The 24,180-nt window shown below is 46.9% G+C and overlaps 1 protein-coding gene across 1 annotated transcript; it reads left to right on the top strand.

The window, feature by feature from the left end:
* The first annotated feature begins 395 nt into the window (after positions 1-395).
* LOC109769382 (ATP-dependent Clp protease proteolytic subunit 3, chloroplastic) lies at positions 396-23,195 on the top strand. Its single transcript, XM_020328129.4, has 5 exons — positions 396-763; positions 1,852-1,966; positions 14,140-14,315; positions 22,502-22,597; positions 22,683-23,195. Exons 1-5 carry the CDS (start codon positions 506-508, stop codon positions 22,959-22,961), a joined length of 924 nt encoding a protein of 307 aa, XP_020183718.1. The 5' UTR covers positions 396-505; the 3' UTR covers positions 22,962-23,195.
* Positions 23,196-24,180: the final 985 nt, after the last annotated feature.

Below are 24,180 nucleotides of genomic sequence, written 5' to 3'. Positions count from 1 at the left end.
ATTGAGGAGTGGTGGGCATGGAATGGACGACAAAGAGCATCATGATTTGTGCGTTCGATATTGTATTGTTGAACTATTTGTTCTGTTTATTGCACTATTTGCTGTATTGGACGATAAACTGTTTGTTTGAGTTGTAATAATGAAATTGAGCTATTTATTTTGATTTATTTTTGTTTGTGTTTGATTTTTTTCTTCTGTTTTGAAATGCATATGTTGTTTGTGCGAGAGTCGCATGCGCTGCATTTTTGCGCACTGCTGGAGCTGCGCGCACGCTACTGGAGCCAGCGTTGCCCGCCGCGTCAAATCAAGCAATGAGCACGCGGCAAAGTAATTTTTAGCATGCAGCGCGTGCTGTTGGAGATGCTCTCAGGGGAGACTAATGTGCCCCAGGACTCCAATCCAACTTGGGAAGGGTCATTTATATACAAATAATCCCCATATCCCCATCTGTTGCTTTCACCCGTAAGCCCTTCCCGGATAACAAAAAGTGGAAGGTGAAGCAGCCATGGCGACCATCACGGCGCCTCCCTGCTCCTCCTCTCCATCGTGTATGTTCCTCACCCGCAGCTATTGCTGCTCGAGGTCGGCGCCAAGAGCGGCCATCCGCTCATCTGCGGTGGCGGCGGCCCGGCAGACGCTCTCCTCCGGATGGGACCTGTCCGGGCTGTCGGGAGCGCGACCGGCAGCTAGAAAAGCCCGTCTCGAGGAGTTGGACACCAGCGACATGCTTCTCCGCCAGCGAATCATCTTTCTCGGCTCCCCGGTTAGCTTCCTTCTTTACTTCTTGCCCAAATCCCACTTTCTGGTATGTGGTTCTTGCATTCCAGGTCAAGTTTCTCGTGATAAATGCTTAAAAGCAGGAAATTCCATGTGTTTTGAAGTATTTTTTTAGGTAGAGAGATCCTCTAGTCTTTCCCCATAAAATAAATCTTGTGTTTAATAAGTCAAGATAAATAGAATGATTGCTGGAAATTTTGAGTGGTATTGAAAAGAATGGCAGTACAATTGAATTTAACCAGTAAATCATTTCAACCTGAACATACACAGTAGGTTTGTTTCATTTATGCATTCTAACATTTTACCTTGGGGATTCTGCCATTTTATGTGCATATGGTAGAAGTTCATCACATGTCTACGTTGTGTGACCTTTATTGGCTGTCGTCATGGTTATTCCAGTTGTTGTAATCATCATTAGTTCTTTCTAATAGGCATCAAAATGGTAAATGGAATATATTTTTGTATTTTTTGCTGCACTGTGGACAAGCTTTGTCCAGCATAAGTCATGTGATCATATGAGTGATGTTTATTGATGGATTAGATGTTACCTTGTTGCACCATATGCAAAACATTACATGCTTGCAATAATTTTGAGTCACCTGTTACCATTGTTGTCAACTGATGATAATTGGGAAATCTAATATAAACAGGGGTTATTTCCTTGGGATATTCTTTTTTGTGTACATCCTTTCCCCTTTTCATCTTCCTTACCACAAACAGATCTGAAATAGAACTACTTATTTGAGGATGATTATCATATATCTGGTCCAATTCCACGGTTGGTTTAAACAGCATACCCGCGGTAGAATAATTTTTAGTTGGAACTCGCCACTACCATGATAGGACATGGGACATGTGTTCTTGATATTACGGAGTGGGATGGTGTCAAAAGTCAAAGCTAATAATACCACCATTCAATTTGTCTCAGTTATCAAATTATGCTTGGTCTGCAAGCTATTGTTTCCTGTGCACATGTTAAAACTTAAAGTACTTATGTCAATCCCCTAAAATGGAGTTTAAACCAGATATTTATGCATCTGTTTCTTCGAATGCCCTGTGCTGATTGCTGAGCAGGTGGATGATTTGAATGCGGATCTTATCACTAGTCAACTCTTACTATTGGATGCAAAGGACCACACAAAGGATATCAAGTTGTTTATTAATTCACCTGGAGGCTCCATTACTGCAGGTTGGCACTCTTAATCTTACTGTAAAAACTATTCCTGGCACTATTTGTTGAAAATAATTTAACAACATTTCAATTTTAATGATCTTGTCATGTAAAAATTCAAACTTTTCATATCAAATTTGGATTTTTTTGAGGTAAAGGTTGGCTCGTTCATTCAGATAAAAGATTCAGAGAGTACAATATCCTGAATACAACTAGGAATACACTGCCGGTAAATCGAATAAGCAGCAAGCTCACTCGATCAAATTTGGATATTTGATGCATACAATGTAGTTTGTCTCTTTCTTGATTTGGTTGTGGGTCGTTGTCACTTGATGACGTCAGAATTTACAAGGGATAGGGCATGCTAACTGGATCATAATTTAGTGAGACTAGAAAAAACCGACATCTTATATCTAATTGGAAAAATCGTGGGTGGTCATGCATTCATGCGATGATATCATTATTCACCCAAGCAGGGGGTATAGTTTGGATGTCTTTGGTTTGAGGTCAAGGGGGATTAGTTGCGGCCATTTAGGTAGGTTCCCATGGATGGGCCAAGCCCCCTTTTTAGTTTGGTTGGGAAGATAAGAGTTGGACACAATTAACCCTCTGTTTTGTTGAAGGGGTGAGGACGTATAAGGGTCTGTTTGATTGTAGTGCAAGGATGGATAAGTTGGGGCCATCCAGATTTTTGTGGATGGGATGAACCGATTCTCTTGTTTGGTTGCATGAGTGGTATGAGCCAATTTTTTGTTTGGTTGGAGCAATGACAGTTAGTTAGGATGAGCCTAAATTTTGTTTGGTTTGAGCGATGAGGATGGACATTGGGTTGTCTGCAATGATTAATTTTAATTAGAGAGCTTCGGATGTATAAGACCTGACAATATGGTCGATATGCCCTTTACTTTGGGGGTTGTAAGCGTAACTCATCGGAGGACGAGGCCGGTGGTGACTGGTGACGGGTAGGCGCCATGTCCGGTGGCTGGAGCAGAGATTGGGAAATCAGAGAATTAGACTAAGTCTGGAAAGCATATAGAGGACTTATGAAGCTTAGCAGAGGATAGGTGTCCTGGGTGATATGAAAAATTGTGTGCGCGTGGTATATGTATAGCATAATGGAGACTCAAAGTGTGAGATGCATCCCTAGTAATGTATAGAGCATTGTCATGAATGGTATGCATATGGTGCACACAAGGGATGGAATCATGCGAACTACATTCATGTTCATGGCATGGCGTATGGGATGAATTGCACGCATTTTGCAAAGGTAGCATAGCAATATCATCGCAAGAGAAGCAAAATCCAATAACCATCATCTCGTCATTTATGCCATAAGTGCAAATGGGATTTATTTCTATGGGGCATGCATAGTTACTATGTTGAGATTGAAATGATGCAATATGGGAGATCTCACTCATAGCATATGACAAGTTTAACGGTGAAGTGTTGGTGGTTGAACTGGGGTGGGAGGGAGGGGGGACGTGTGCACGGGGTTTGGGGGCCGTGGGCACGGGGTCCCATGCGCACGGTACAGGGCCGTGGGCACGGGGTGTCCAGAGACTTTTCGGGGGGCCGTGCGCATGGGGTCAGGGGCCCGTGGGCACGGGGGTGGTGGAAATTTCGCGATTTTGGGGCTCAGATTTGAGGGGAAAAAGAAAAATTGGGGGTGGATTTCGTGGTGGGGAGGTGGGGAAAGCCAAGATCTACTTGCCAAACCACAAAATCATGGATCAAACACAACAAAATCTCACAAGAACCAACAAATTGCAAAAATTTTGGGGGGCTATTTTTGGTGGGTATTTTCGAATTGGGACAAAATCAAACAAAATTAGGCTAGAAAACGGTGTGCGTGTGTGTGTGGGGGGGGGGGGCTCCAAATTCGTGATCGACGTGGCTCTAGATACCAAGATGTTGTAGGGTGGAACCCTAATTGATGATATTTCACGAATTGGAGGGGGATCCACGAAGAACACGGGGAACACGGGGAAGAACACAAAGAAATCACAAGAGGAACACTCAAGAACAAGCCCAATCACACATCCACTAGACTCACAAACATAAGAGATTCACAAGGTACAAGAAAAATCAAAGGGAGACAAGATACATGGTAAAGTTCATCCCAAACCCAAGAGGAGATGAGGTCTTGATGATCTAGATAGATCCTTCCCTAGATGGGGTCTTGATATCCACTAGGGATCTTCTCCTAGGAGGTCTTGATATCCATGGGAGAGGGTAGATAGGAGTAAAGCTCCACTAGATCATATCATGTACTTTGCTAACCCTAGCAAATGGTCTAGGGACGGAATATATAGGTGGCTGGAGGTGAGGGACGAAGTGGAGGGGCAAAAGGGGCATTCCCCGGCCAACTCGCAGGAGGGCCCGTGCGCACGGGCTAAGTGGACCCCGTGGGCACGGGGGTCCCGTGTGCATGTTACATGCCAGCAGCTACAACGAGGGCCCGTGTGCACGGGGTCCAAGGGGGCCGTGCGCACGGGGTGTCCAGAGAGGCTCTGGATAGCTCGTGCGCACGGGGTCCGGGGAGGCCGTGCACACGGGGTCGCCTGGGCACTTCTTCCAGTTGCCGGCCTCCTTCCGTGTAGCCTTCTCATTCCTCCTCTTGTACTTGGTGAGGCTCATCGGCTCCCTCGATGTGGTCAACCTCGATGATGGTGTACATGTCCTCTTGAGCTTGGACGACTCCTCAGTGAATGTGTAGCTCCGCTCACACCTATGTATGCACACGAGAGATGGGTCAAGTAGCATACCATCCTTCAAGGGTACAAGTGGACGTGAGTATGATTCACCTTTATATGCATGAAGTAGATGTAGCACGTGTCACTTGGCGAAGGGGCTCTGGACATGGTGATGTCCGTAGGATGCTCCGTATCAGGGTGGCCCGATCTTCATGAATTGGAGATGGATGTAAGGAAGAAAAACACAAACAAACAAAGATGATTCACTCAACAAGGATAAGATTCACACTCAAGTTGAGTTCTTTGCCAGAAAGAACATCTTGTAGTGCTGCAGAACTAGCTGTTGGAGGGGTGTGTAATGTTCCCTGTGGTGTTGCATTTTGACCACTACCCTGTGCTACTTCAGGAGTACTGGGGAGGGTTAGTTCTTGGGGCTGGGAATGTTGTGATGAACTGGGACAGAGATGTTTGTAAATCTCCCAGGGTCTTGGAAGTTAGTGTTGACATGCTCTCTGAAATCCAAGAACTCCTGCCTATCATCCTCTCTATTGGACTGCAAAGTTTGCACATCAAGCTGAAGGGACTGCAACTCCAATTGAGAAGTATCTGTGGAACTTGCTGGGCCTCCCATAGTGAGTACACCCTAAAGCTGTGGGGGTTTACGCTCTGGCAGAGAACTGAGCACCTCACAACTGAAGAAATCAGCGAAACAAAGGAGGAATTTTACCACAGCAAAAGCTACAACCCGATCTTGCTGTTGCCGATCCTGCCGCCGTGCTACGCCGCCGCCTGCGCCCGCCGCCTAGGTACACCGGATCTAGGTGCCGCCTCCCAAACCTGCACCTGAATGAGTTGCCGCCATCTGCGCCACCAAGAACACACCGTCGCCGAGATTTGGGAGGGAGGGGAAGGATTTTACAGCTCCTCCAACTTCTCCTCGGCACCCAGATCCAACCACCGCCAAGGACTAAACCAAGATATGATTACCAATTGGCAGACCCGAGTAGAACGGATGAACTAAGTTCACACATTCAGGCTAAGTTTGCATTATCATGGCACTTTCAGAGGAAGGATTTGAGGTTACAAGCGCGTTACAAGAGGAACTAGCCAACCGGGAACACTGGCGGCGGAAGGGGGAAACCCTAGAAATGTCTCGATGATCTCCAAGTCTCTAGAGGGGGGCTTTATAGCCCTATAAATTGGTAAGAGCATGGGGAGTGGCAATGAGGGGTGTGTTTAGTTGAGGAACCAAGTGGAACGGAATGTAATGGTTCCATTCCTCTAGAATGGGTCGGTTCCTTTCCTGCGTTTGGTAGAAGCAATTAGACGGAATGGAATGGTTACGTTTTATTGTTTGGTACGAGAGACGGAATGGAATGTATTTGGTGTATATTATCACTCGTATGCTTGTGCTTATAACAATTTGATGAACTTTGACATCTAATGACGCATACGGTCGAAATCATCAACTGCAAATTGCTCAAAAAAAATCCTATAAACATTGAATTGAATTTCAAAATTGCAAGATTAAGCAGCAATGCAGCATGCACATACGCTGGAGCAAAAATCGCTCGGAATCAACCTAGAGCGGCCGCACAACAGCTCTTCTTGGCACTGAGCGGCCGGCGCAGACATACAATGGTGTTCATACACGCGCATACAGATGGAGCGGGTGCTACTGCTTGCCGAGGTCCCAATTGGCAGACCATCGAACGCCCACGCCGGCTACCCCTTTTGGCCACTGTGCCTCTCTTCCATGCGAGCCGCCGCCGCCATAATTCCTTCTCACTCCTCCCTGTCTCTCTCTTACCTCGAGCCGCTGTTGTCGCTAGGAGCGTCGCTGCTAGCCCGCCGCCGCTGTGGGTGGGAGCGCCGCAGCTCCTTCCGTCCCGCTGCCACCATACACGGGAGAGGGAGAGAGGTGAGACTGCCCGGCGGCGTCCTAGATCGAGAGCGCGAGACAGACGAGGGGTGGCGGCGCTGAGAAGGAAAGGGTTTGGGGGTGAGTGACAGTCGCGGGAGGGGTGAGAGCGAGCCGTTCCATGTCGTCCGGCCGATTTGGAGGTATGACTTCGTTCCGCATATTCAGCGAATATGCTGTTCCATGGAACGAGTGGGTTCCGGCTCCTTAGATGGACCAAACACGGGAACGGGCCCTCGGGATGGAACCGACCCATTACATTCCACCCGATGACACAAAGCAAACACACCCGAGAGGGTCAACAAGTGCATGAGAGTATGTGCAATAGGCAATCTCAAGTGCAAGATAATCCAAGCATAATGTGCATAGGGTGTGGTGAAAGTATTGTTACACTTAACACAAATGAAAGAGCAATTGTTCAACATACGTGAGGCAACCAAGTGAATCATGTACTCCCTCCGGTCCATATTCATTGTTGTTGATTTAGTACAAAGTTGTACTTGATTTAGTACAACCATAATTAATATAGATCAAGGGGAGTGGCAATCAAGAGTGCATAGCATGTGAGAAAAAAAACATTGTTGCAATCAAACATATGGTAAGTGCATGGAATCAATAAGTTTGATGCAACACACAAGGTATATATATCAAGAAACATGGAAAAGTGGCAATGACAAATCAAAGCAAAAATTGCTATCATGTGTGCAAGCAATGTGGTCGAAGATGACCAATATGTGTCATGGTACAAACAACACATGTAGTATGATCCACAATAGCCGTGCTCAATGTATTGGGATTCTCGAAAGAGAAGGATGTCACCTTGAATGCTTGTCCTTGTGTGTTCTTCCCAATGTCGATGCACAAGCAAATATGTTGTAGAAGCGTGTCGGTGGAGGGTGTATGTGGCCCGCTCTCAAGAGCTTCGATGGTCACCTCATGGTGAGTAGGAGTTGTCGAGTGTTCCAAGGTTCCTACACATGCACACAACAAAGCAAAGAATGTATGCGCATGGTAGATAAACACATCATCCATCACGATGTGTCGCTTCTCTTGCACATAACCATTAGGATCAAAAGTGCATAAATAATTTGATGCAACAATGTTTATATTTATGGCACTAGGTATATTGTGCAAAGAAGGACAACAAGCATGCTTCACATGAAAAATGTCAAAAGCTCCAATTATATGTGAGAATGCTATGGGGGCATTCTCATATGCAAGATTAATAGCATGGTTGCACTCAATACATAGAAACAGGATAGAGACAACTAAAAGGGACATATGACAACATTCGATAACAATCATGTCCAAAGCATGGAAATAGGTGCCATCGACCGCATGAAAAGAGCAAGTATTAATCATGTCATGTGAGCAAATAGTGGGCATAAGTAATGCACTTGACATATCACAAGCTCTAAAGCAAATCATGGCAAAATCATCGTCATCGTATTGGCGAGATGTCCTATGAAAAGAACAGTTGGTCAACATGACTCTCCCAATACAATCAACATCAATAGCATGGATGAAGGATGGGACATGGTAATAACAAGTAATATCTCCACCAAGCTTGCAAATACACATACAAGCAATAGAGGGGTATATCATGTATAATGCAAATCATGGGTCACAAAGGCATGGCAACGAAATGAAATGATCAAAGCATGCCATGTGAACATGGTAAATGAGCACAAGATATGTACTGGACAATAGCCGAAGAGGTGCGTGAAATCCTTGCGTGAAGAGAAATGGTGGAGAATAAGCACTCCATGGTGATGCACAACTTGGTTGCTCTCTAGAGCTCTTTTTGTCAACTCGTGCGCTTGCGAGGTTGACGAGGAAGTGTGGTACCTACACAACATTGAAAAAGAAACAATGTGTGCACGTGGTATATGTACATATCATCCATCATGATGTGTATGTGCATGCGAGAGCAGTGTTGGAGCTATGTGCAATGCTGAGGGGGCCGCTGCCCCCCAGCTGTAGCATATTTACCGAAGGAAGGAAATAAGAGCCTTAAATTAAAAAGATTGTTGTCATTTGCCCCCCCCCAAAGGTGCATATTTTCTCTTTGCCCCCCCTTTGATTCTCTTCTAGCTCTGCCACTGCGTGAGGGTTAGAACAAACGATGGAATTCTCAAAGAAATTTGATGCACGGTAGAAGAATGTCATCCATCATGCATTGATAGTTATTATGCTTAACATGATTGGACGCAAAGGGTAGCAAGTATATGGTGCATCAATATTAATATTTGTATCATTCATATCAAAGTCAAGCATATTGTGCACACAAATATGGGGAGCATGCAGTGCATAGGATGAATCAAATCTCCTAACATGTATGAGGAAACTATGGGGGCTTCCTCATGAGCAATAGTATAGGCATGGTTGCAATCAAGACAAGTGCTATATGGAGAAATTGAACAACATCAAAACTATGCATATTCAAAGCAAGGCGGTCATGGTATGGGATATGTGAAGAATTGCGCAAATTATGTAAAGGGAGCATGGCAATATTAGCACAACATATGCAAATACCACTAACCAAGAATTTGTCATCTATGCCATATTCACATATCAAGTTCATTTTAATGGAAATGACATAGTCACTACTAAATGAGCTCAAAGATTTGATATCGGAAATCTCATTCATAGCATATGACAAGGATTGTGGAGTTGCAAACATGATATCACATACGAAATTATCACAAGATATCCTATGAAGCATGGCATCACAACTTCTAGTCATCACATACTTATGATCACGCTCATCATGAACGGGTGGCAAATCAAAGCATGTAAAAGGCATAATAGCATGCGACATAGCAAGAGGGGCATTAATATCATGCGAGCAATCCATGTCCGGTAATGGGACAAGAGCATCACCATCACCTATATTATTACCTTTGGAGGTCCAATCATGTGGTGTAGGTGTGGCGGAACGGACCATCTTGTGGTCATCATCGTCGCAGGAGCACGATGGTGCATCACAGAAAAACAAGATTGCGATAGTGGCGGCCTTGTGCAATGGCTGTTGTGCGTCCCCTAGCGGCGGCCGGGGAGTGACACTGTGGCCGAGGTACAGGACGGGGAGACTAGGGCAACGGCCCCGACAAGGAGGGTGGTGGAATGATGTGCCCGGGCATAGCTTCAAGTTGGTTGCGAGAATGCACATATGTGCCGGTGTTGGTGGCATGTGGCTAGGCCATGACATCGGTGAAGGACAATTTGTTGTTGACTTGCGAGGTGTTTGATCCCGCAGTTGATGGCTTTCAACGGTGGTGTGTCGGTGTCCCTGGGATGGACGTTCGGCCCGAGGGCGGACACTTGTCGTCTGCTCGACAAGGTTTCCGTTTGTTGATAGGGACGGAGTGCAACAACGCTCCCCCATCAACATCATGCTTGACGGCATCTGCCTCTGTACATATGGAGGATGCCGGGGCAACGGTCCCGGAAATGTGGTGGATGTTACACGTCAGCTCACGACGTTGTGGCGTGACAGTGGTCAGATTAGCGCCGCGACATGGGTGCCCCCCGACGGCAGGGGCCGTCTTTTTTGGTGGGAAGACGTCCCACCCATCAGCTAGCGCAACTATGCCGTATGCAGTGGAGTACTGGCAAGGGTGACTGTCAAGAGACCCGTCATCAAGATGTTGGTTGAAACACCGCTTCATATCCGGGGTGAAAACTCTTGTTCTGGCCTTTACTGGTTGGGCTCAACAGCAACGAACTTGGGTCGTTACTTTGTTGAAGGCGTTGCCTCCTTGTCTGATTTATTGGCATTTAGTGCTTGGTCTCGGCAACCAGGATGAAAATCCTTGTCCTGACAATGTCGGATGTGGCGACGACGGTGCAAGGACGTGTACCCTTCTTGAAGGCGCTGCTACGGAAGAAGTCGACTTAGTAATAGATGTTTTATTCATTTTTCTTGTAATGGTTATGTTGTAGTTGTCTTAGGTTTGTACTCTACTTAATAATTAATAACAATGGCTGTTTGCATCGCAGTGATGCAGAGACTACAAAAAAGAAGTGTAGCCACGGCCTGATTCCGGTGCCATCGCTTTGGACCCCATCTCAACGATGGTGGTGAGAAAGAGGAGACATATGCTTCATGTGCTTTTAAGGTGAGGCTTAAGCTTCACTTGCTATCACGTGAAGATGCTGGTGATGGTAGCAACCTCATATGGCTCTCCCCATCATGAATTTTTGTAGAATATTCCTCTTCTGGCCGCACCATCCACTTGATTCTCCCAACCAAACAGGTGGATGCGGGTCAAAACCATGGATGGCCCCAGCCCACCCTGGCTTATCCCTCAAACGAAACACACCCTAAGTTCTTGTGATGACCTTTTTTCTAAACTAGGAAAAAGGCCCGTGCGTTACAACGGGAGAATATCACAGACTCTAGCCCTGATAATAGTGTCTCAAGACCTTCACTCCTCAGTGACGCGAGCTTCTATCTGGCAGTGCCCAGGAGAGGAACGCTTCAGTGACAAGCGATAACTGGATCGCTAATGAAGACGTGGTGGCATATTGCACACTACACACATCTTGTACATGTTCTCCACAAGATGATGGCGCAACACCCGCCCATCTGCTGCTCCCGCCATAGCCAACTGACACATCTTACTCCTGCTGGCACGACCACCAACCAGAGGGAAGGTGTGGGAAAAATTATTGTCATCTTCATGGTCCACCAAGCACATCTTGTATAAATGTAGCAAAAGGTTAGAGTAGTATTACTGGGAAATTTACTCCCCTTTCATGAACCCATATAGATATAAGTCGATAAAAAACCAAAAATTATGTGTCATGATTTGTAAGCAAATAGCAAGTGGTAGATCATATATGCACTTATTTTAAATGTGTGAGTATATTAGGATGAGTGACACATACACTTATAAATATATTGCATTTGCCTTTTGGACCTTATATAATACTCAACGAGTGACTCTACATTCTAAATATGTCTATATACATCTGTATGTAATTCATATTGAAATCTCTAGAAAGACTTATATTTAGAAACAGAGGGATTATATGGGAGCATGAGTTGGCAATCAGTCCATCCTTTTAGTATGCATTTTATCGTCCCATCCGCGTTCCTGAAAGTAAAGATATTAGTACGTAGTATGTACATATATTGATTTCCATTGGTGAATGGTTTTAGCTCAAGCGCGTGGACACATCCTGACCTCTTCCAGAGAAGACTTATCTCTTCACATCGATACACTTAGACGGCCAACCTTATTCTCTTCTAGGCAGCCACCGCTCTATCTGCTCCTTGTTCGTCAAAGCGGCCGCTGGCCGACGTCGAGCGTGTGGCAGGCTGGAGGAGCCTGGGTGTGCTCGGCCTCTGGGTCCACGCCCGCGACCCCGTGTTCATGCGGTCGGTCGGAGGTCGTGCAGACTGCAGCAACTGCGCTGCTCCTGCTCGTTTGAATGTTTGATTCCATGCACCCCCGTGTGTGGAGTGCACGGGTCGCCGGCTTCTTCGAGACGCTCTGGGGCGCCGGCACCGAGGGTCTCGCCACGATGTTCGGGGAGCGGGCCTGGCTTCGGACGCGCCGCCGGCAGTCAGTTCGGGGCCGCCGAGAGGAGCGGCGGCTAGCTCGGCGCCGCGCTTCCCATAGCTCTGGACGCTGGACTCTCGGCCTGCCGTTGTTGTCGTCTGGTTTTCCGCATCCATGGCAATGGAGCGCATGTTCCCGCTCCTCCTCTCTTCACTTCCCCGGCGGTGCCGATTCAGAAGCCAATGTCCCCCATCGAGACCCCCATACATCTCACCCTATGCATGTTCTGGCGAGGTGGTTGCCTCCGTTCCTCCAAGCTTATCGTCTTGTTTGTCTCCTCGCTTGCGTCGCCATCGGCGTCAACCGAGATTCATCCTTACTTTTTAATAGCCCCAAGACATCCCACAATTCCTTTCAACTATGGAAATCCATAGTTCCTTCCTTTAATACCGTGAAAGACAGCCCACAATTCCGTTTAGCCTCAAGTCTGTTCCCATTCTCCTTTTTAGGACGCCCTGCTGATATTGCAGGGAAGCTGCGGTCCTATAAACTGGTAGAATCCTGTCTAAAGCAGCGAGGTGGGATAATTGAACATGTAATATAGATGGCTCAGCTGGTTGCTGCAGCTCTCGACGACAATTGAGGTCCCGAGTTCGAACCCTGATGTTGGCGATTTTTTTGCGTGCCTGCGAAAAGGCCCATCCGTGGCCCATTAGAAAAGATCGACAGTGCAACAATTTGAGGGCCCAGTGGCGCGCGATGTACGAAAAAGGTGGGACGGATGGACGGACGAAAACGCGGACGAAATTACGGTGGTAAGAAGCAATAGCCCTTTTATTAGTAGGTATAGATATAGATGTGCTGAGATTACCCTTATACATTGTCAGGAGCAAAATGAAAATCTTTAAACCAGCAGCCAGGCAACCATAGCCACTGCTGTTGAAATAGAACACTGCAAGCTTGCAACGAATTTCCAATCAAAGATGACAACATAGGTGAAGTATAAAATTTGTAGCACGCCTATTTGCTCTTAGCCTTCCAATCAATAACTGCCACCTCATCACTATGGTTTTCTCATCACCAAGTCATTTAGTCTCTCACGTAGCAGTAACACAAGCTCCTGCCACCTCTCTATCGTGGCAAACTGGCAACATCCAAGCCATGGTGTCAATACACCTGTATCAACTCAGGATATTTTTATCAACTCCATTGCCCCAGCTGACCATTTCTTTCATGGGCACCAACTTGCGGATAAAGAAATAATCTTATCGATCAACTCTTTCCCTATATGTGAGTAAAAATACATTGCAATTTGCATCATCGCTGCCCCTTCCCCCTTCCCCCTTCCGATTCATCCGTCAGTCAGCTGATGTCAGCATCCACCATATCCTGCATGTCTTGCAAGTGGCTGATGGCTCACATTTATTGCTGGATGCATCATCCTTTGACTATCCTTCCTTTTGCTCCCAGGAAATTCAAGTACAGAAACAACTAATCAGTCAGTACACACAGGTTCTGCCATAGTAGTACATGGCGTGATCACCGCCAGCTGATGGTCTCTATTGGGCGTACTTTGGCGCTGGCTCGAGGATGTCTCCAAGGCCTCGTCGAAGTGGCCATCACTAGCTGCAGAGGTGCCAAGATGCCAATACATTTAAAGCATGTCCTGAAACATCAGAGCGCATGACTTGTTTACCAGAATGTCAAGTGCAGTTGCTGAACAGCATCACAACTTTTAGGCTGTTTTTAGAAAGCTCAGCGTCTCCGCACGGTTCCTTGAAGCTAACCGTTTCGACTTATTTGATCGAAATCTTGCTAGCTCACTGAGCTTTCTTTATCTGTTTAGTTCAGCTTGTCTTAGCCTACCTTCTGTACATGGATTTTTTTTCTAGTTCAAAGTTTCTTGGCCTTCCTTTTGTATGACGTTAGAGTGTCTTAGCCTGCCTTAACAGTTAAACCGACTGAAATTACAACTCGTTGATAACTTCTGTAACCATTTCCCAAATTTCTGTCTTTTCTAATTGATGTTGTATGCTCTAGTATAACTTCTGCCACATCAATTACCAGGAATGGGGATTTATGATGCCATGAAATTTTGCAAGGCTGATATCTCAACTGTTTGCTTTGGATTGGCGGCTTCCATGGGTGCATTTTTGTTAGCTGCTGGGACAAAGGGAAAGAGATTTTGCATGCCAAATGCGAGAATTATGATCCATCAGCCATCAGGGGGAGCTGGTGGGAAGGTAGGATTTCATAATATAGTTCATTTTTGCAAATAGTTAGTGATGGAATCATGAATTAGCTTGCTAAAAAACCATATGTAAGTTTTTTGATTAATGGATGTAGTGTCGTATTATCAAACAGCTTATGTTGAAGTCTGGAAACTAAAATGGCCTAGTACCGATTGAACTAACAAACCTTATTTCTGATACAGTACCTTGACTGTTTCGTGAGGTGTCAAATTTGTGGGGGCATAATCCGTGCATTCCTTATGTGCTTTGAATATGTAATGAAGTTTAAAAAATATACACTACAATGTGATGTGACTGAGGCAAACAAGTGTGATTTCAAAGTTAAATTCTTCGAGGTAGATGTGCCAAGAAGAAAATTATGATCAGTTTGTGTGATATAGAGGGCTATGATCAAAGTTAAACTCTTCGAGGCAGCAGCTTGGTCTGCAAGTGCTCCTCGGCCACAACGCTGCCGCTCCACGTAGCGGTCTCCTCTTCTTCGAGGCTGTCAGAGCAGAATAAGTGTTAGTCATTCACGATTAATACATAAAATATCAAACAAGAGGCAAAGTACTTACGCGATGCAGACCTGGCCAAACGGGCCGGCCCGGCACGGCATGCACGGCCTGTGCTAATCGTGCCTAGCCCGGCACGGCCCACCGTGGCACGTTTAATAGCCGGGCCGTGCCGTGCCGGCCCACGGGCGCTGCTCCTTGGCCCAGGCACGGCCTGATTAGTAAACGGGCCGGCCTGATGGCCCGTTTAGCACGCTGGGCTGTACATTTTCAACCTGTTGGGCTAGTTTTTTGGCCTAGTGGGCTATATTTTAGGTATACATATGTAAAAAAATTCTGAAAATTATATAAAAAATTAAACGGGCCGTGCCGTGCCGGCCCGCGTGCCCCGGCTCCAGGCCCAGGCACGGCCCAAGGCGTGCCGGGCACGGCCCGTTTAGCCTGTGCCGTGCCTGGCCCATGGCGGGCCATGCCGGCGTGCTCGCGGGCTGGCCTGTTTGGCCCGGCCCGTTTGGCCAGCTATAGCGCGATGCCTTGGGCGGGTTAAAGCCCAACCTCTACCTCCTTTTCAGAGTGGAGGAGGGCTTTGTCGGCCTGGCACAGCCCGCAGGCTCACCTCCGGCCGCCGTAGAGTGGCTTTGCAGGGACGCTTGGCGGATGGGGACAGCCTCCATGGGTTCCTCAATGCGGATCCCACAGTAGGCTTCCTTTTGTGTGCATTGATAGGAGGGGCCGCCTTCCCTTCGCCAGTCGCGCTAGCGGTAGTTTTCCTCGTAGACTATTCATGACGCCGCCTTCCTAGCACCACTGTTGGACTCGGCTTCACCGCCGCCGGCGCCAGCACAGCTTGATGCATGACCGGGGTGGTGCAACATAGCACGAGTCGGCAGTGGAGGGTTAGAGGCAAGACCTTTGAAAGTCCAAGGGAGTAAAAACCAAGTCAAAGTTTGATGGAGGAAGCAAAAATCAATCGGAGGGAAAAATACTTGGTTGTGGCGGTGGATTGGCTGTGTTGAACCCATGACGTCCCTCGTCGAGCTCGTAGAGGTGGCCGTGGTCCTCCTTGGGGATCTCCAGGAAGTTAGCGATCCTAGCTTTGACGGCCTCCTTGTCCGTAGGAGTGCTGATCATTGTATTAGGGTCTTCCTAACTAGGATATTTTGGTATGCAGTCGTACCTGACCCTTAGGGGCCGGATTCGGCGATGCAGAAATGTCATTAGGAGTGTATACACGGTCACTCCCTCTTTTAGCCGCTTGATCTTGAGGAGTACCTTGGTCGCTGGCTTCTCGGCAAGCAGTCCCTTGGCTTCGAAGGAGTCATGGTGAACTCTGGCAGACTTGGAGTCCCGTTGGCGATGTAGAACCAGGTGGCCCGCCAATTCTTCACCGACTTGTTCACAGTATACTCCAAAATACTCTATCTTGATGTCTGTCCTGTCCCCTAGATCCAACCGGATCTGGAAGATAGCGCCATCAGAGACGTTCGTCTTGTCCACTTGGAGCTGCGGCTTCACGCAGGCACGCCAAAAGTTGAAGTGGGGGCGGATGCTGATGAGGCACTTGCAAGACGTGATGAAGATCGCCACATGGAGGATCGAGCTGAGGTTGAGATTGTGCAGCTCCAACACGTTGAAGAAGGGCAGCCCCCGCAAGTTGTGCACGGGCTACGAATGGTCATAGACGGCGGCGGCGGTGGAGAAGCCGCCTCGTCAGGGCGAGGTGCCGAAGCAACAATTCCCCGTGCAGAGTGCCATAGGGCCAAAATCGCCAGCGACAGAAGCCTGGTGGAGGTCAACATCGTGGATGCTCACCGTGGACTCCTTGAAGTTCGACGCCATGAAGTCCAGAAGGTCGAGTGTCTCCCATGGGATAACTTCCTCCTTGTAGTCCCAAAGCGGCTCCTCCTTGATCTGGAACTTGAATTGCTCCTTGCCCTTGCTGCAGTGCATCCGAGCGGAGCAAGAGTTGGGTGGCGAGAGCGCGGGATTTGGTGGAAGCCAAAATTTCGAAGCTTGCTAATGCAGTGCGAGGAAGACCCAGGCAAGAGCAATGGAGCGCGGTAAAAGGTAAAAATCCCCTCTTTGTTATCCATGACCAAAGACATTGAAGCGTCTGTCACCGATTGTTTGCCATGTGCCCCACTATTTCTCCGAAACATCCCATGACGTGCGAAGATCGAGGAGGTTAATGGGCATGCATGGCAACCGCTGACGTCACACACAACTGGCACGTCTCTTGGTGCTCCTTTGACCAACATTGACTTGTTTCAACTAGACCTGGTGACTCTTAGAGCTCCCGGTTGCTTGGAACGGGCTTAGACCAGTTCAATCTATTCAAGCCCAACCCTGGGGCGTCACGCGCCGTCGTTCGCTTTGATTGAACTTGGCCCAAAAGACTTCTGACGGTTTCACAACCAACGGAGCACCTTTGGCGGGGACATAGATGCCAGTGCATCACCCTGACGACAATTAGTTCGTCAGAGCAACAACTCTGATAAAACGCAGATTTCGGAGTCGAGCTCTAATAGCTATGCAAATTTCAGGGCACCCTAATGGTGGTTAAATCGCCAGAGCCTCGCTCCGATGACGTCAAACTTTCAGAGCGTAGCTCTAAAGGTACGAGAATAGCTCTGCTTGTTCGGAAAACCATTGGTGGCAACCCACCAAGGGTTCTACAACAGTCTTGGAAAGCTCTCTTGTGAAGGGAATCCATAGTGTCTGCTCCCCTACGAGCGAAAGGTTAGACGATAACAAATTTGATCAAGAAGCATTTTGACTTCTATTTTGGTTAGGATGAGAGTTCTTTGGTTATCCCTCCCATAGGCTTTTGCTAGCAACATGATCGACTCCTACGCTAGATACCTTGCAGGAGTTCCGTCTGAATTCATGGCGTGCTCAGGATAACTGGTGAGAATAAAGTCAGACGATTAACTTGTTACTCACATAACGGCCGCGGGCTTCTTCGTCCGAGGATAGAGGTTGTTTAGACCTATGAATTACTAATCATCTTATTTCATGAACTTCTTGAGCTCATCAAGGCTAGTCCGCCGATCGACGACAAGGCGCAGGTGCGCTCAGTCCGAAAACGATTCTAAACCTCAATTTAGACAAAGTATCAACAACTGACATCTTGAAGAGCTTTGGGGCTACTGACAATTCCATACCCCAGAGGACAGAAGAGGCCCAACAACCACAGGGTGCCCCAACTTTATTCCTTGGACTCCTCTGGCAATACAGGGTGCATCGCCACCTTGGTGGGCAAGACAAGAACTTTGTTACGTATGTAGCCAGTTCTTCTGTATTTAGGCATATACTAACCAACTTGGGACTCCTATAAACCTAGCCACGACCGACATATAAGGCGTGGCAGTTAACCCCCCCCCCCCCCCCCCCTGCGGATAGGTATCTCTTACACTACGTCTTAGGACAAAATCATCTATGACAAAGCCCGTATATGATCTCGCGATCTAACCCTTCGTAGATACAAACCCTAGTTCTCATACGAGGCGAGATCATCAATACAGACAAGCAAGAAGTAGAATATTACCTTGACCAAAGGGCCTGAACTTGGGTAAATCTTCCTCGTGTGCACCATTCGGATCTCCAACACCTGCGCTACCCCTAGATGGATATTGTCAGGAAAATACCAGGACAAGATCGGACATTGACAACGCTCGGTGTTGTGTTACCTCTTGGGCGCATTGGCTCGGATCCGGCTGGTGGGTCCAATACTTTGAGGCTGCTTTGTTGGCGTCGTCTAGCAAAGATGATGGAGTTGAGCGACTTGTGTGGCAATGATGGTGGTGACGAGCGGAATTGGGTCGCGGTATGACCTTTGTCGTTGATCGCTTGTCGGTCTTCTGGGTTGTCCGTGCAATGTTTTTGTCGTGTGGCGGTGAAGTCAGAGCTACAGGTGTTGCGGGCAACATTGCGGCAACGATGCCTCGAGAAAGGCGGTTTTCTTGTATGACGATCTCTAGCACAAAGTTTGCAGTTTTCTGATACGAGGCTCATCGTCGAAGTCGGAGCTGCCTTGTCCTCGACGTGTTTGAGTCCTATCACTAGCGTTTGTGGCCTGTTGAATGTTTTTTCTTAGTATGGCTTCACACGGTTGTTGTTGTCGGTAACAAAGTTTGAGTCACTTGCTCGAGGAGTGATGACGATGTGTGCTATCTTAGTGGTATTTCTATCCTTGATGGTGTGTATGTGTTGTTTCTGTTGTGTGCTCAGTCGGCTGATGGTGTCCTTGAGACTGTCATGTTCCGTGACGCTCAGCGAGGGCGGGTGTATCGGTTTTAGCCTTGTTTTGGTAATTAACTACGGTCATCTCCATGTACACCTCAACATCTCCCCAAGCCCCAAGTAGACCTAGCATGAGAGCTCATGCATGTGCCATTGCACATCAACTCAATCGAGCTTGGCATGAATATCCATTGGACTTGGTTACTACCTCATCGTGTAACCACATGTGTCTTTAGGTACGTGGACGACCCCCGCCAAGGATCTAAGGAACCTCGCGAAGTCCGAGAAGAGGAGCTAGAAGGGCACATGGAAGGAGGAGCCCAGCAGCTGGAAGAAGAAGCGACGCACAGACGACCCCGTGCGCACGACCCCTCTGGACCCCGTGTGCACGAGCTATCCAGAGACTTTCTGGATACCCTGTGCGCACGGGCACCCGCTGGAGCTGCTGACCTCCCTGTGCGCACGGGCCTGTACCATGCACGCGGGACCCTGTGTCCACGGGGGTACTTTAGCCCGTGCGCACGGGCCTGCCCGTGAGCTGAACGGGGAATGCCCCTTTTACCCTTCCACTTCGTCCCTCACCTCCAGCCACCTATATATTCCGTACCTAGGTCATTTGTTAGGGTTAGCAAAGGATATGATAGGATTTAGAGAGAGCTTTGCTCATCTACCTCCTTTTTGGATCAAGACCTCCTAAGGGAGAAGGATCCCCATCATAGGATCATCAAGACCTCCTATGGGAGAAGGATCTCTCTAGATCATCAAGACCTCATGTCCTCTTGGATTTGGGATGAACCCTACCATGTATCCTTGTTCCCTTTGATTGTTCATGTACCTCATGGATCTTATGTGTTTGTTAATCTAGTGGATGTGTGATTGGGCTTGTTCTTGATTGTTCCTCTTGTGATTTCTCCATGTTCTTCCCCGTGTTCTTCGTGTATTTCCCCTCCAATTCGTGAAAGATCAGCAATTAGGGTCTCCACCCTACATCATCTTGGATCAGAGCTTAGGTTCTCGCAAATTTGGAGTCTCCCTCCTTCATTTTATAGCCTAATTTTGTTTGTTTTGTCCCAATTCAAAAATCCCCACCAAAAATAGTCTCACCAATATTTTTGCCATTTGTTGGTTCTTGTGAGATTTTGTTGTGTTTGATCCATGATTTTGTTGTTTGGCAAGTAGATCTTGGCCTTCCCCATCTCCCTACCACGAAATTCACCCCAAATTTTCTTTTCCCCTTCAAATCTGTGGTTCAAATCGTAAAATTTCAGCCACCCCTGTGCCCACGGCCTCCCGACCCCATGCGCACGGCCCCCGAAAAGTCTCTGGACACCCCGTGCGCACGACCCCCCCCCCCCCCCCCCCCCCAAGAATCAGTTGCCACCGCTTCATCGTTTCGGTCATAACTTTCACATCCAGAGTCCGATTTCGTGTTCTTTAGCTCGTTGCGTAGCTATTGACATCTACCTTCAATCTAGATAGGTTCCACCACCATTTGACTCCCATCAAAATTTTGCCATTTTGCCATCTTTGTTCCCTTTCCGCATACACCACCCACCATACTCTTCGACCACCTTAACCCAATTTTGACCCATTTTGTTGGCAACTCCCACTTGACCCTAATATTGAGTGATCGCTAGGGGAGAGCTCCCATGTGACGATTAGTTCGCCCTGGGAGCAGCTCCCAGCGACCGTTTCTGGTCGTTCGCCAGGGTAGGGTGTCAGGGCGACCCTGAGACCTAAGGCCCGTTTAAGTGTTTTTTCTAAACTGCCACGTTAAACTTTGAAACAAAAATATGTCGAGTGATCTAGATATTTTCGGCCATGCTAAACTTTTAAACTGCCATCCTTCATATAAAAAATGCCATATGAACAAAAAAAATGCACAAATTTATAAAAATGCCATGCTCTGAATAAATATTGAAAATTGCCGTGCTACTTTATAAAACTGACATCCTCTAGAGAAAATATTTTATCTGGATAAGCCCCCAAAAAAACCTGCCATGCAATAAAAAAAATGCCATCCTCTCAACATTAAAAACATCATCCTCTTGAAATTAAAAATGACATCCTCTTTATAATAAAAATGACATGCTCTAAAAAATAAGTATGCCCCTTGTTAATAAGAAAACTGCCATATTATTAGTAATAAAAATGCCATGCTCTTAATCATAAAAATGTCATGTTACTAATTATTAAAATGCCATGCTCTTAATAAAAAATTTCATGGGTGCATTGAAAAAGACATGGAAATTACCATGCTACATATAATAAAAATGCACATGGCAAGTTTAGGGGGAAAAATCACCTCTAAAAATAAAGGATTTTTGTTCTTTCAAACAATGGGAAATTTCGGGATTTTTTTTTCTTTTTCAAATAAAAAATGAATATAAAAACAAAATAACTCGAATACATAAAAGGTGTTTGAGCGCAAAGTGTTCACAGACACCTCTGTAGCCCAACTAGTGAGTGCGCGTAGCTATACTGTAGGAGGGCATGAGTTCGATCCGCACTTTTTTTGAAGAAAAAAATAAAATAAAAAGGTCGTTCGCCAGCAGAGTAGTTGCAGCGAACTCTTTTAGGGAGCTGACGTGGTGTCAAATTTGCGCCAAGATCCGTGTGGCCAAATCAGATGGCAGGAAGGGTGTTCGCCAGCATCAGCCTCCAGGTGAACGTTCGCCAAATAGCATTTCCATTAATACAAACTCATTGAAAAAATAAATAGATTTCAGTGTAAACTTGTCTCCAGAAAGTAAATTGAAGTTTTTCATAACCATGCATTACTTTTTGAAGACGATGCACTAGAACCCCACCTAGATGTAGGATGTGCAATATACTTGATAAATACACCCGGAAGCACCTAAATTTATCATTTGGTACTCCATATAGACCGCCGGAGAGGCTCAATACAAACATACACTACGCATTACATTGATTATTATCCTTTATTAGTGTGCACATGTTATAATCCAATTTGCTTCTGGCTAAGATTAGTGAAACAGTTTCATATTAGCCAGTGGTTGGTCTTATGCTGGACGCACATGCAGGTTCCTTAGACCAGTGGTTAGTGATCTACTATCCTGGTAAAGTATGGAGAGTATCGATAATATGCTATCTTTATTCATCATTCAAGTTGTTCGTTGTTCCTCAAATGATGTTTTATTTTGTAAGTTCTGAGATGGGAGGCCTAGTGTGAGCAACGTATAGCTCACTTGAGATGAAATTGGTGGAAAAACTGAGACTCGAAAGTATTAGTTACAACGTGCCATTATACTTCCTAGTATCTGAACAAGGCTGCCAGATGGCCTACGTTTTAGAAATCAGGATGGGGTATCTTCATTTCTGACTAGCATGCAAGTGCTATCCTGGCAGGTGATCCTGATCTGCAAGTTCACAGCCATTCTTTCTTCAAAAGTGTAATATGTTGATTCACGCATGTGGCAGGCCACAGAGATGGGATTGCAGATAACAGAAATGCTCTATGAGAAGATAAAGATCAACAAGATAATGTCAAGGATCACTGGAAAGCCTGAAGAGCAGGTAGTCCTTCAGAACTTGTTGCCCATGCTTTTGCCTATCCAACAGCAACAGAAAACTGCATTGTGCTGATTGCTGTTTCTTGTAGATTGACGAGGACACGAAGTTTGACTGTTTCATGAGTCCTTGGGAGGCCAAGGATTATGGAATAATTGACAGCATTATAGATGAGGGGAAACTTGGATTGGTAGCTCCTGTATCGGGAGCTGTTCCACCCCCAAAATCACGTGTGTGGTACTTGTGGAACGCTTCAGGACCAACTAGAAAAATAATGAAAAATCTACCTTCAGAGGAAAAGCTCATTCGAAATGGCAATGGCAGTGTAAGTGGAGCTGATGGAATGCTGAAGGAGGCCTCATCAACTTGAGATATGTCTTACAGCATCAACATGGGTTTAGGATCAAAGATGTGGCTTGCTATACAGGCCAGAGCATACAATGTGCAATTTTCAGGGTGCAGGTCTGTATGCCTTGCCGGTACTCGAAGATTGGCTGTAGTGCTGTTTGTTTGCTGTATTGTATTATTTTTCCTGTATACGGTTGATTTATTGATCTTGCAGTGCAACCATCATTTCGCAGGAGAATATAGCATCCCTTGCTTATTTTGTGCCCTTGATGTATACTTGTTTTTGTCATGGGGTACACGTGCATCTTTGGCAGATCCAGTAAACCGCGGTACCGCAAATTTTGTTTAATGGCTACTGTAAAACCATTTTGCGGTACAGCGGAAGGCATGGCAGAGCGGATCCTTCTTACCATGCTGCATAATTTACACATAGTAGATAAACATAGTTCCTGCCACCATAGTTCACTGGAAGTTCATCGCACAAACATAAATATAGTACATAACCTAATCTAAACTGCTCTAGTCCTTGACATGGAGACGAAACTCCATTGTGGAGTTGGAGAGAAAGAAGGCGAGCTTGAACTCCTTATTGCCTCGAGCCATGCGGCGGCACCTTCTTTGGCCGTGACTGCCTCATTCGCCTCGGCAAGCTCACGCTCCACCTTGCGGAAGTGCTTGGTGGTCGGCCAAAGGATGTCATCGAGGCAGTTGAACTCCCTCTGACCGCCATTGCAGGAGAGGGCGCATCACTCCCTCGCCTGCACGCGGCGCCATTCCTCGATCGGGGGGTGATGAAGCTCTCGGCCTCATCGTTGTGGCAGGCTTGCTTGTGCGGCAGCGAGGCGCTGAGGCCCTCTCGGGCGTGGTCTTCCTCTCTTGCACGTGGGCCGGATGAAGCTCTTGGCCTCGTTGTTGTGGTGGGCTCGCTTGTGCGGTGGCGAGCCGCCGCGGCCCCCTCGGCCACCACGCCGGCGTCCTTCGCTCGACATCGAGGCGGTCGAAGAGGGGCTGTGCGTGCGGAAATCGCCGGCCGAATTTGGTGGATTTGGCGCCAAAGGGAGGGAGGGAGAGATGTAGGGTGGAAACCCTAGGGCCGATCTTTCACGATTTGGAGAGGATCCTACGAAGAACACGAGGGGAAAACACGAGAGAAAGACACTCAAATCAACGAGAACAATCACACATGTGCTAAATCCATGAACATAAAGAGTGATACAAGATCCAAACGCAACAAAGGACGA

The sequence above is a fragment of the Aegilops tauschii genome, chromosome 3 (genome assembly GCF_002575655.3).
Source record: "Aegilops tauschii subsp. strangulata cultivar AL8/78 chromosome 3, Aet v6.0, whole genome shotgun sequence".
Classification (NCBI taxonomy): Eukaryota; Viridiplantae; Streptophyta; class Magnoliopsida; order Poales; family Poaceae; genus Aegilops; species Aegilops tauschii.
This window is presented reverse-complemented; position numbering and strand designations above follow the sequence as displayed.